Genomic DNA, 14194 nt, shown 5'->3' on the forward strand with positions numbered 1-14194 from the left:
ATTCCATGACATCAACCCAGCCACCTGAATAAATAAAGACGGTTAGGCTAAACAAGCACCTGTAACTGTATACCTAGTGGCCACCAGCAGATGTCTGTACTGCAGTAGAACCGTATTAGATCACAATGGAAAATTTAAGTTAACTCATAATCCTGTGACTCAGCTGTGAACATGGCAATCAGAAACTGCTTAAGACTGTAAACTGAATCCTGATGACATTGTGAGGCCTTCAGGGATACAGTGATGACACATTACAACCCTGTAGAGAAGGTCTGCCATTGCTGGCTCCCACCGTCAGGCAGACATGCCTCAAAGGGACAGGCTGACTGGAGACGCCAGCCAATGCAATACTGGATGATTAGAGCTCAGCTGCAGGTGATGCTGTCTGCAGAGTTAGCTGCTGTGCCACGATCACATTATAAAAAGTGATGTAGTGGAAATTTACCTTGGAAGGAACATGTGGGTGTTTTTTTTGGGGGGGGGCTTTTCTGCCACGGGTCGCTGTCCCAGACACAATCTTCGTGTCTCCCTGTGTCTTTTTAGATCCTGTGCTGGCCTTAATGAGTATGAGATCATTTCTCATTTAAAGGGTCATTGGGTGGCCATTGGCGAGTGGGCTGCAAAGCAGAAGCGATACTAAAGTGTAAAGGTGCAGCGCTAAGCGCTAACCCGCGGCTTCATCGCCTCTCCAGCGGAGATGAGGATATATTCATGCTGATTGGGTGGGCTCCGAAACGCACTCAACCTGATTGGTACGGATAGGAGCACACGCCCACTCGCTCCCCCTTGCACTCTCAAAGCAACAGGAGACAGGCGAGCCGAAGGCCCTCTGACGTAGGCTTGCTGTGCAACAGAGCGGAGTATATGGACCACATAACAGCGTGCGTCAGATAATGGGGCAATGAGGGGAAGAAACATAAGTGATTGTTCAAGGATCCAAATCTGGATTTCAAATAAACATCAGGGTCTGAGATCAGTGTTCATCGTTCCACTTCTATGGCATTTAAAAAGGGGAATAGCCTATTTGTGGGGGGAAAGGTGTCAACCAGATGGCTAAACCAGCCATGTGTGAGCCCACTGCACGGTTGGTTGTCTGAAGAGGATTTTTATTGAAGATTAATAACAGTGCCATGGCCGCACTGTGCAAACAACTCACTGCCTCAACAACTCTCCTCACAATAAACCAACTGTAACTACAATCACAACAGTGTACATGAAGGGCACTTGCTTTGTGTTCATGTTGGTGGAAGTTCTTGGCTGTCTGCTTGGATCAATGCACAGATTCATCACGACAACATGTGTTAGTGTGTACCATGTTGATAATGTTAATCTCCACAGAGGAAGAGGTATTCATCATAAAACAGTTTCCACTCAAATGTGTAACTGTTGCATCTGCAAATACTGAGAAATGGTTCCTTGAAAGGTGAAACCTCTACTTGACTCATTATTTCGACACAAACAACAAACAGTTTGCTCAAGCTCTAAAGGGCTCTTCACACCTCAAAACCACTGGCTGACAGCCATGAAATCCACTTCAAATGTTTCTGCACAGATCCTTTTAACAGGGGAGTCTAGGTAGAACCAGAATCTTCTATGTAGTCCAAAAAGTCTGCCAGGTTTACTACAACATGTCAGAATTACACAACCTTAATCCTTGCAGAGCAGAGCACACTGGTTTACTGCTATATTCATTCACTGACTTTTCACACTGAAGAGCAGCACCTTGGTTCTCCAAGCACAACAATGCAATAATACAAATGTTATTCTTCCTACCAATAAATACATCTAGTCAAGCCTTTGGCATCATAAAAGCAGTTTGTGAATCATGATGCATTGGCTAAAAAGCTCTTTGTATATTTTCACCTGACCAGGATTGGCAGCATAACATAAGCAAGATCATTAGAATTATACATTGTCTTCAAACCTTATCGTGTGGCTCTCGCACTGAGGACAGGATGTGCATGGCCTGGGAAGAGTTGGTCTCCAGGAAGTAGTCCACAAGACTGTTAAGTAGCACCGACCCTCGCTCTGGAAGAGAAATGAAATAAATCAGTGGTCATAATGAAATCAAGACATAACTGTGAGGTGTTATTATTATTATAATTATAAATTAACAAGGATAACCCCTGTCCAAACTGGCCCTTGGCAAAACTGACAGGGCAAACAGCCAGGAATTGGATAGTTTTAACAAGTCTGTTATATTGACACAGATGGCGCATCATGAGTCTTTGGCCACATGCACTCAATCAAAACTTTTGGAAGCAGAAGGGGCACACAAACCTATCAGTTCCCAGTCCAGAGTCGTTTGTTTGAGCATTTGACAGACACTGGCATCATTCAGAAACAAGATGGATGAGTATGTACCCAACTTCCCCCGCTTCAACCCTTTAGTACATTACCCATAACCCAAGGCAAGCTACACGTTTAGCCTACTATAAGCATAGACACTGCAGTGGCAGATAACACATTCAACAATTCAAGACCCATTTTCGCAAATGGATCTTTACAAGTATTTAAAGGTTCACCATCTCAAAGTAATGGGCAAATAATGAAGGCACTTCAAAACACAAAAAGACTGGCCTATACACTTTAATGCCAAAGTGTTCAATGAAAGACAAATGCAATATCATTTGTTTAACAAGTGTTAATGCACTTCCTTTAAGTGACTTTGGACTAAAACATTCTACCTAAATAAAAGCACATGGAACAGGTCACCAGTCACTGTCAAATTCAATGGCTTATAAATAGATCCTATCAAGTTGCCATGTGCTTGTATGGGCTATATGTATCCATATTGAATAATACAAGTTGGTATATACGGGCTGAAAACCACCATTGTGCTGAACCTGCTGATGAATACTCTTCAGCACAATTATCTCTCCAAGAAACAGAAAACAACCCTTTCTAGAGGGACCCAAGGTCTCTGCCATAATAACTGGGTGGCAAATTTGAGCACTGTTTCTAGGAGGCATGACATTTCTCACCAACTGCAAGTGCAGTTCCACCTTAAAAGCCAACAGCTGCATCTCAATCTCCCTGCAGAGGAGTGGGTGTTCAAAGTCACAGAGCTCCTACACAGTATTTCCCTAGTGTGACGTTCAACTGAAATCATCGCCACGTTTCAGGGAGCGGCTCAATACCCAACACCCACACTGTCAGAAAGAAGGTTTATAGGCATCGGAGTACATCCTTTAAACCCCTAGCCTGAGCAAAAAAAAACAAAGAGAGCCCTAGACCCGTTTCTTTCTTACCTGAGCTGAGGTGTTCGTTGATGAGCCCCTTGATCTCCTCCAGCTGACTTATGTCGGAGGACTCCAGGAGAGGGAGCAGGTCCCCCACGTTGGGCTGCTCCCGGGCCATGGTGGAGGCGGATGTGGAGTGAGGGGTGTCAGGGCAACGGACGCCACTCCCAGACACAACAGCCGAGGGGCAGGGGTGTGAGGCGTGGGACGAGGGGAGGGGAGGGGAAAGGGGGGAGGGGGAGGATCGGCTCAGTCGCGGTCACAACACCCTCCGGTCCTGCGGCGCCGGGGTCCCGAGGCCGCCTGCCGAAACAGTCTCCTGGCACCACTGGGAGAGGAGGAGGGGAAGATGGGTGAGGTTAAGTCCACGTCCCCATTTCCAATTCATTCCCTTCCTGACCCCTCATTTGGACTCACCATATGCTTTTGAGTCCAGAAAATATCCTGCAGGCAGGGCGTAGATAAATACCAAAAGATAAACACCATTACAGTACAGCCCCAGAATAAACAATATAAAATCCAGTTCCACTTAGACTGTAGACACTTAAGTCATGTGTAAATATGAATAAACATAAAACTTAAAACACAGCAGCTGAAGTTTGTGATCACACAGAGGGAATAAAACAAATAATTGGGTGCAGCTATGAAAATTAGTTATGATAGCACGATAGTGATCCTTTAAGTTGCTGAAACTGAGATATTACAGCATTTTTCTGACAAAGAACTGCAACATAGAAAATAATCCTGCATCTGGATCATGAAGATGTGGTAAATCTGGAAAACCCAAGGTTATTCGAACCGGTACTTTTGAAGTCATGTTATCAAGCATGCATGCGCACACACACACACACACAGACCATATTACAATACACTCCACCTCCTAAGAGGAAACATATTCTAGTTATTTTCTTAGATTCTTACTGATCTATCCAAGTTTTTAATTATATTACCTGATAAAACCACTGATGTAACTTGAAGGCAAGTTAAAATTGAAGAAGACAGAGGGTTACCAACAGTGAATGTCATCCTAAAACACAAGTCTGTCTACACCTCTTCAGTGAGATGACTGTCATGTATTAAGGCCGTTGTATGCTTCTGCATCGAATCAACAACATAGTCCCACAGAGCCCTCCACGTCGGCGTGTACCCCAACCAAGCCCTCCGCCGTCGCCTGACGCACACCTCCAAAAATATTTAACCTAGCGTTGAGGCGATGCAGACTACAAGGACTGTGATTGGTCCACTGGCCCTGTGTGTTGAGCCAGCTGCTTCAAGTAGCCTACTGTGGGGAGTAGCAACATGCTAGTTCACTGACATTAGCTTTGCAAATAAACTCAGACATATTTTGGTTACAATGACGGGGTTATCCGATTGCAGAGTGTTGATTTGTCAGTAACGTTTTGAAATCAACACTTTGCCAGCAAGCAGTACTTTGTGGGCAGTTGTGGGAAGTTCGCTTGCTAACATAACATAAACAGGCTGGCAGATACCTTGCAAATAACCTCAGACTTATTTTCTTGTTATAGTACCTACTATTCATTGGTGTCTATTTCTTGATAATTTTTACAAAATCTAAGCAAGAAAAGGCCAAAAAATAAGATTCATATTTCAGCAGAAAATTTATTATTATTTAATTTATCGATAAGCTTTGCTATGCTAATTCCTCTCCTCTTGGTTAAACAGTACCCTCCAGCTGAATACATTTTCTTCGATTTGTGGCTTAATGAGGATAAATGCACTCACAGCATGGAAGGAAAGAATCACCGCGCTAATGGGTCTGGTGAGACACAATGGGAGCAAATCCACTTGCACGGTCCAAATGATTTTGTTTGGCCCTTAAACTAATGAACAAGAGCTGGCTATTCTCAATAGCCAAGCATGCATCGGGGGTCAGTGGGTTCCTTAATCTCGACTGAATATTCATTCTGTCCAGCATGGATTAGTCCAGTGTGTGTTTGTGACCAAACATGAGGATTTAAACCAGAGGAGAGTAACCCTTTCAAGAGTGACCCTTTCAAACGCAGCCTTGGATTTTTCCCCTAGTCTCTGCTTCATCAACACAGCTAGAGCCGATCACCTTTACCGAATGGAGTGGGAACAATGCGGGCTTTTGAGGATGCTTCATGGGTCGTGAGTGGGTTAGGGTGGGGTTAGGGTTGGGAGCAGCGTCCCAACGTCCCAACTCACCCTCGGAGCCCATTAGGGCCCAGTCACACATTCAAATGCAGACTGACAGCGCCGTGGCATTCACAATAACAAAATAATCTGCCCTCTCATGCCAGGCCGGCTTCCTAGTGGGCATTTAGCAAATGCCGTTAGCAGGAACAGGTATTCAAAAGGCATGACGTGACTGCATGCCTGCTGATTCAGCTAGCTGGAGGGGGGGGGGGGGGGGGGGGGGGTAATGGGGGATTGGAAGCCCTCCTCACTGGATTGACATCCAGCACGCTTCAACGATCAACAGCTATCACAACTCCCACTGATCTTTGGCACAGTGAAATCTACCAGGGGTGATACTCACATTTCAATACCAGTGGAGGTTACTTCACTAATGGCAGTTGTAAATTAAAGCCATGGTATCTAATCAGGATTTTTTTTTTCATATGATGTACAAAATCCAAGTATCCTAACCTATGTGAAGGGAAACTTTTTTAAAACATCAACAGCAACAAAGCATCTGAACACAAACCAAGTATGCTATATAATCTCCTGTGTGACCACTTCTCAGCTGTGAGCACCCATAAGAAAGGTGTGTGAACTTTGTGTAAAACCTCAAAAACTAGCTAGAGAAAAAAGCATAGATAGATAGATAGATAGATAGATAGATAGATAGAGATACATTATTGATCCTCAAGGGGAAATTCAAGAATGCAGATGGCAGCGGATGGTGGGAAGGCAGAGGAGGTGGTGGGGGGGGAGCTAGGCAGCCACACAGGAGTCATGGGAGCACACAGCAAGAAAATAATCCCAATCTGTTCTCCTGATCCGGGCCGGCCGTTTCCCCATGCAGCTCCACTGCAGCCAGGACAGTGAGACGAGGAGGGGGGCACTGAGGGGGGCACTGAAGCGTGAAGAAGCCCACACTCTTGGGCTGGGATGGGATGTGAGGGGAGGGGAGGGGAGGGGAGGGTGGGGGTGTGGTGGGGAGAGGGGGGCTGAGCTGTGGGTGAAAGTGATCTTTACTTGTGGTGACACCCCCGCGATCGCAGCCTCAAAGTGCCCGCTCTACTAAATCTTTTCCTCCTGACAAGACAGCATAAATAACTTCTGACTGACAGACCATTATCCCAACGATCTGCATGTGTGCAACAGCACACACCAAAACAAGTTGCCCATCATCTGCAAAATCAGCCAGAATTTGTCAAAGAATGACAATTCAGTTCATGAATGTATTGCTGGTAACCTTTTGCCATAATTTCATGAATGCACTGATGGTAACTTTGTATATTTCTTGCAATCCACCAATTATAGTTAGGCTTCATTAACTGAAAAGCATTACTATACATACAAAATAAAAAAGAAATCATTATAGTTCAAATAGAAATGGGCTGCCTGATTTCCAGAAGATATTGCGCTTGATTTCGGTTTGCTGCTTTCTATGTCTCCCAATATCATGCAGTACTGTGCAAAAGAATGTGCTTGTCAGATCCCACCCACATGGTTACTTCCACTGAAGCAGTGCATAGCGGAAAGGCTATCCCAGCATGGAGTCAAGATTCAAGAACCTGATAGCATTAAGCAGGCAACACACAAATTCTTAAAAAAAACATATCCTTAATTAATTTAACCAGATGAGCAGCTGACATCTCTAGTAAATATTTCACTGGCATGAGGCATGGGTCACTTTAACACCACTGGACCTGTATCTCTGGGAGGATTAGTTGAAGAATGAGTGTTCTATGGTGCTGACAGATTCTGACAGGCAAGCACAGCTGGAGGACAACACTCAGTGAAGACAAGCCTTCTTCGGTCACAATCAATCAAAACGCCTCCCTGCCAAAGCAGAAGAGAGCCCCAATGTGAAGCATAAGACAAGAGACACAAAGTTGGTTGGTTTGATACATTCATATGCCGACTCCTTAATGAGGGAGTGAACAGTGACACAAACAGAAACAAATGTTACCGTGACCTTCGGGCATAGCAGCCACACATCACCCGGCATAGGACATACAAAGAGGCCTTATGTTGCCTGTGCACCTCCATGCAAACGCTGGAAATTGCATTTGGCTCTGTGCGAGTTGGTAAATGGCACTGCAAAATGTAAAAGGCTCTCACAACGGCGTTGGCAACTTACTTAACACAAGACTGTCGCAAGAGTTTTGTTAATTAGTGGTTGAATAGTATGGCTGTAAACACCAATATTAGTAGATAAAGCGATAATATAACACAACGTGGAAAAACTGCGCATCTGTGGATGTAACGGTGTGACTATGAAAGATAGCAGGCTACCGTGCTATGCGAGTCCTCTAAGAAAAATAGTCCGTATTCAATGAATGGTAGGTTATACTTAGATGCTGTAGATTCAGATGTAGATTAGGATTACTACGTCACTTTCAAATCTTACTGGATTGGGCTAAATTATAATTGAATGTGTTGTCAGCGTAGCTAAGGGAAAAAGCTGCCAATTCCTAAAACTGTCCGTAAAACGGTCTATGTACAATTAACGTAGAGTTCGGTTTAAACTGTGCAGCGAGCTAATGCTGCTGTGCAGCTATGACGCTGCGTTAAAAAGCTCGCTGTTGCGAAAAGTGATGACTGCAAAAATGGGGCGATTATCATATATAGCTCTAGATGAAAAATAAGTTTAAGGCGTGGTAATAAGACTGCGTATGCCTGTCACTGTGTAATACAAATGTTCTATATACACAGAGCGACTTGATTAACTGCTGTGGCTAGATTGCTAGCGTTCTCGCTAGCAATCTGGAATGACCACTGCTTGGCGTAAACAACTCCGGAGAACAATGGGGATCGTTGGCCAAACTAACCCCTTCGGCTTATTACGCGTATGCTTTGCTAAATCTTTCCGATACAAGCATGCATCTGCAGGACATCACACGACTTACATATTTCCACAACGCTAGAAGTCAAAAACTAAGATAGCTGAAGCTACCAAACTGTAATTCGCCGCCAGTCCCTACACCAGGCATTATAATCGTGCGCTTTGTACAAAAAAATGATATCCTTTGTCAGTCACTGTCGAGGTCAGAAAATCCACTTTCCTATTCGGATTTATCATTATGAGTGACACAGCATTGGAAAATTTGCAATGCATCTTTAAAAACATGAATAAATAAACCTGTTTACCTGTTAGAGTAACTGCACTCCACAGGGCGCCGCCATCTTGAACACCTCACACCCCTCCCTCTGCAATTACCCTCCGCCGCCGTCGAGGCAAAGTAATCCCTGATTACACTGTAGTGTGTTTGTTCATTCTAAGAACGCGGTCTTTTTTTTTTACTTATTTTACATCTTTCATCTAAAAAATAAAACCGTTCGCCACTTTAGGCTATTTAGAAATATGTAGCTGACGAACTTCAGATGAAATTCTAAAAACATGATTGTTTTTCTGCAAAGTGGAGGGATGTGCCTAGTGTAATGCGGTTTTCGCGTGACTCAGGTGCTGGGCGCATGCGCCACGTGAGATTCTCAGAAGGCTGCAAAACACATGCAACTGCATGCCTTTTAGGATAAATGTGATGTGACAAGTCTGTTGAGCAACTGTGTGCATTACACTTTAAAAATGTCAAAATACCAATGCATTCCGTTCAACATGATTTTCAGATATTTCTGGCACCAGCTGACCAGTAGCCATATGATACTATATTTGTGTGTGCTTTCCTCACTTAATAGGCTACATTTTATTCCTACAGATCCAACATTAATCTCATATTTGGTAAACAAATTGCTCAACAGTCAGGGATGGATTACTGCACAGGCCTACCGGGCCCAGGCCCCCAAGGGGTCAGGGGGCCCTGAAGCCCAAGCCTTTGCATGAATCACTGCCTCAATATCAAAAAATCAGGATGTAGGGTATGAATCTTATTGAATTTAGCATTGGCCATCCCCAAAATGCACCAGAATACAGGAAATCACATCAAATAAATGAAAATCTGTGACAATTAGTGGGGGGCCCTTAATACATCTGTGCCCAGGGGCCCAAAAGTTCATAATCCGTCCATGTCAACAGTGTAGTTGGATTTCAGGATCAGGTGTAATCAGAAATCTACAGACAGACTGAAGCTCTGTGAATTCCAGTAAGCTAGCTATGACAGCTGGCACTCTTCTTCCTTTGGCCCCTCTTATATTGCAAGAAGCCAGGAGGCTCTGTCACACTCCCCCCACCCTACCCTCACTCTCACGGATACAGACGAATATTTGAGAGTAAATGTGTCTGTTGTTGCAGACTTGTCTTGAAGACTGCACACATGGACACATATGCACACATCTGCATAGACACACAGACACACACACTGCATGCAAAAATCTAGACATACAGCTTATAATATATGATATATATAAATAAATATTAAGAAATCAGTGGCACTCATGTTTGTAGTCTAGGTCTGCATTACTCTAAGTCAGTACAGGACAGGAGTAAAACAGGCCTTTGAGACTTATCTTCTCTTACGAGACCTAATGTATCTCTGTCCATGATGAGGTGGTCATCTCGACTATAAATGGTTATGGATTTAGCAGACGCCTTTGTCCAAAGCGACACATAAATACAAAACAACATAATAATATTTAAAATTGAACAGGGAACAGATTAAAATGTAGGTCAAATATAGTAAGGAGAATAGTTGTAGTACACAATAATATCAATTCAAGCAATAGCCTAATAAAAAGCAATGTAAAAAAGGGGAAAGGCAATAATAAAACAATAATGTCAATTCAATCAATAATATAAAAACAATGACATGCTAAGACTACATTAAGGAGAATATCAATAATAAACAATAATGTCAAATTAATTAACAGCCCAATTAAAATAAAACAACATTATATAAACCATAACACATAAGCGCTTAAACAACTAAGTATATGTTGAATAGGAATGTCTTTAGACCCCTCTTAAACGACCCAAAACTACCACAGGAACGGAGAGCACTGGGCAGTTCATTCCACCAACATGGAACCACTGAAGAAAAGAGTCTGGAATTAGACCCAGTTTTCATGACTGGTCGACACAACATACGCTCACCAGAAGACCGCAGTGGGCGGTTGGGGATGTAAGGCTTGATTATTGAATTAAAATAACTAGGAGCAGATCTAGTTAGTGTCCTATAGGCCAAAGTGAGAGATTTAAATTTAATTCTGGCTACTATAGGGAGCCAATGGAGAGTAACTAGGAGAGGAGTTACATGTGTCCTCTTTGGCTGATTGAAGACCAGGCGTGCTCCAGCATTTTGAATCAGCTGTAATGATCTTGTTACACAAGCGGGTAAGCCAGCTAATAGTGAATTACAATAGTCCAGCTTAGAGATGACCATGGTCTGAACAAGAAGTTGTGTGGAATCTTGTGTCAGATAAGGTCTGATCTTCCTAATGTTGTAAAGCATAAACCGACATGATTTTGCAATAGAAGCTATATGCTCAGAGAAGTTAAGTCGGTCATCAATTGCAACGCCCAAGTTTCGTGCCGATCTAGTTGGGGTCAGTGAAGTTGAGTCAAGCTGGATGTTAATCTGTTGGGGAATAGCTTTTTTAGCTGGAAACACCAAAAACTCTGTTTTTGAGAGATTAAGCTGAAGGTGCTGATCTTTCATCCAGGCTGAAATATCCTTAAGGCATGCAGAAATCCGGTGGGAAACACTAGAGTCATCAGGTGGAAAAGACAGGTAAAGTTGAGTGTCGTCTGCATAACAGTGATAGTCAAATCCATGGGAGCGAATGGTATCACCTAAGGAAGTGGTGTAAATAGAGAAAAGCAAGGGTCCTAATACTGATCCCTGAGGCACACCTGTGGTGAGGTCATGAGACTTAGATACCTGTCCCTGCCAAGACACGTTGAAAGAACGCCCTTTAAGGTAAGATTCAAACCAGTCAAGAGCTTTTCCAGAAATGCTTCAGTCACAGACAGAAGAGCAGTTTCAGTAGAATGACCACTCTTGAAACCAGACTGCATAGGGTCTAGTAGATTATTCTGATGAAGAAAGTCACAAACTTGCTTGAAGACCACTTTCTCCAAAACCTTTGACAAGAAAGGAAGAAGGGAGACAGGTCTGTAGTTCTTCACCTCAGTTGGATTAAGTGTACTTTTCTTTAGCAGAGGTGTAACCCTAGCCTGTTTAAAAGAATAAGGAACTATTCCAGAACTGAGTGAAGCATTAAATACATGTATATAAAGAAATAAATATACATCAGGGGCTGTATCCACAAAGCCTTTTATCTTACCACTAGGAGTACTCCTAAATCGCACTAAAAGATTTTAGCTAGGAGTTTTGTCTTAAAAGTTATTCACAAAGCCTTTCAGACCTATTTAGTAAGGAAAAATGGCAACTCCTAAACTAAGAGTGAGTCTTCGTTGCTATGGATGACGTCATTACTCATGCACGAGCTTGACTGAAGTGACCACCTTGATTGGCTGATGATTGCAACGCGGGAATGATTCCAAACACCTCTCTTACGATGATGAGTGACAGGTGACAGGTCTGAGAATGCGTGCGCTACACAAGTAGTGCGAAGGACGGAAGATGATGAATAACTGAATAAAAAGGCCTAGCCTAAATGAATAAAGAGTAAGGCAAAACAAATAGTCTAGCCTAATGAAACATAGGCCTACGGATTGATGCAGTATCTTTGCAACATTATTAAATTAATCTGTCACCATATGCCTATGTTTGCAAAGAGGAGAACATTTTAATTTGACTCACAATGAAACGTTACATTTAATTTACATGTTGACAATGAGTCGTTTTGGTTGTTGTTGGTGGCGTTATTGCATCCCTTTTATGCCTACAATGCAAAATTGTTCCCTCGCGATTGGAAGCTCCTGTTGCCGCATACGCATTTCAAAACATCGCGACGTGAAATGCCGCAAAAAGCTGTTTGTGAATAGGTTTGTGAATTAGTGAGTTAGGAGTCCTCTTGACTTCTTTTAAGCTGTCCCAGACTTAGGTGCTACTTTTAGGTCTAAAATGCTTCGTGAATTACTTTTAGTGAAAAAAATTAGGAGTCCTAAAGTTAGGAGTGACACGCCCATTATTTTTAGGAGTTGCTCCTAAATTCGCCACTTATAGGAGCTACTTTTAGCCTTAAAATTCTTTGTGAATACGGCCCCAGGTCTATGTGTGTTTTGAGTTCAAAGATTTACAAACCTCAGTTGCCTAAAAACAAGCTATAAAGCACAAAGTAGGATACGTTCACAACTCCAGTTTGATTTTCAGTCATCATAAAAAAAAATACTGTCTAAAAATAGCGCTAGTTAGATTTTCTGCTAAATTTTACAACGCCAAAGCTGAGCACATCTCCTCAATTTTGTTTGAGATGGTCTTCCTTCCTTCAGCCTCACGGGGGCTTCAATCTGTGCTCACTGATTGATTTCTGAAGTTTACAGAGATCAAACACCCCCATCTAGTGGAGAATATAATTCACGGCATTTCAATGCTGAACATTGTTGGTGCTTTGATGTGTGTTCAAGGAAGATATTATGCAGAGGATAGATAATAAGCTATGACCGAAATCTTACTAAGACTAAGGCTAAAACTATTCATTATCTTGACCTAGGCCTAAATGTCGAGCAACTTACTATGTGGATATGTTTTATCTGGACTTTGTTGACTAAAACACTACTCTCAAAAGACCACAATCTAAATATGGCTATGACATAAAAAATGTTGCCTGATAGCGACATTACGCGATTACCATAACAAACATCCATAACACTACTGCACAAAGACTGCAGCACCGCCACTCTTTTGGACTCAAAGCACCTCCACTTCTTTGGACTCAAAGTCCAAGTTTGTGAGTTCTCTGACTACAGAGTTCTCTAACTGTACAACTGACATTTATGCCAACGCATTACATTTACTTTACATTTATTAATTTAGCAGGCGCTTTTATCCAAAGCGACTTACAGCAAGATAATAACATTCAAGCTTACAGTGCAGAGCAGACCTTACCTGGGAATTACTGCATCTGTGATACTATTGCCTACATTATAGATAAGTATAGTTAAAGTGTGGTAGGAGGATAAAGTGGTAGACGAATGGAGGTAGATGAGGGAAGTGGAGAGGAAGGAGGTAGAGGAGGGAAGAGAGAGCATGGTGCACATCAGGTGTGCAGGTTGTCAAAAGCGCTAGGGGAGCCTGTAAGCGCTAGGTAACGCATACCGTTGCATCATACTGTTAATTCAGTTGCAGACAACGGTATTATTAATCATGTGATTTTTAATTATTGCTAATTGTAAAAATAAAAAATCATCCTCATTTTTAATCTGAAATCTCTTTCGCAAATATAAACCTTTGCAGAACTACATTCGTCTACACAAATTACACTTCTGAGCAAACATTACTGTGCAAACAAGACTTAGCATCGAAAGACTGGTTTGGTGTGTATTCTCAAAGCTAACATGCTTGTTTAATTTACTTTTTCCTACTGTAAGTATGAAATGGTAAAAGAAGCGTTTGCAGTCTAACTTTTCGATAGTAGGCCAGGCTAGTCTAAATTGAGAGACAACGGCTGTCTTTCTGGAGCATAAGAAACAAAGTTAAACTAAATGTTCAAAACTTCGATTTATTTTTGTGCAATTGCCGTTGTGATAACCATAAAACATGTCAAGAAAAAAAAATAATAAATCGTAAACGAAAGCCTATTCAGCGGGAATCAAATGTCAGCAGTTACCAAGACATTATTTTGCACCCTGTGTTTGTACGCAAATATTCACCCAGCACGCTGCTCTCTCATTGGCTGTCAAACCACTGTCAGATTCCGACAAATTTATCTGATTGAAA

General features: G+C 42.4%; 1 protein-coding gene across 5 annotated transcripts in view; it reads right to left on the reverse strand.

Moving 5' to 3' along the window:
- Positions 1 to 8682, reverse strand: part of tsc1b (TSC complex subunit 1b) — a 34412-nt gene extending 25730 nt beyond the window's left edge. The window contains exons 1-4 of one of the 5 annotated variants that reach the window (XM_042058309.1): positions 8547 to 8602; positions 3660 to 3686; positions 3252 to 3570; positions 1925 to 2028 (exon numbers count right to left, since the gene is read on the reverse strand). In XM_042058309.1, the coding sequence (XP_041914243.1) occupies positions 1925 to 2028; positions 3252 to 3360 (213 nt within the window). In that variant the 5' untranslated portion in view covers positions 3361 to 3570; positions 3660 to 3686; positions 8547 to 8602. Of the gene's footprint in view, positions 1 to 1924; positions 2029 to 3251; positions 8520 to 8546 lie in introns of those variants that run through there. The other 4 variants (XM_042058308.1, XM_042058307.1, XM_042058306.1 and 1 more) reach the window with 4 other exon arrangements.
- Between the last annotated feature and the right edge of the window lie 5512 nt (positions 8683 to 14194).

Source organism: Alosa sapidissima, chromosome 13, assembly GCF_018492685.1.
Source record: "Alosa sapidissima isolate fAloSap1 chromosome 13, fAloSap1.pri, whole genome shotgun sequence".
Classification (NCBI taxonomy): domain Eukaryota; kingdom Metazoa; phylum Chordata; class Actinopteri; order Clupeiformes; family Clupeidae; genus Alosa; species Alosa sapidissima.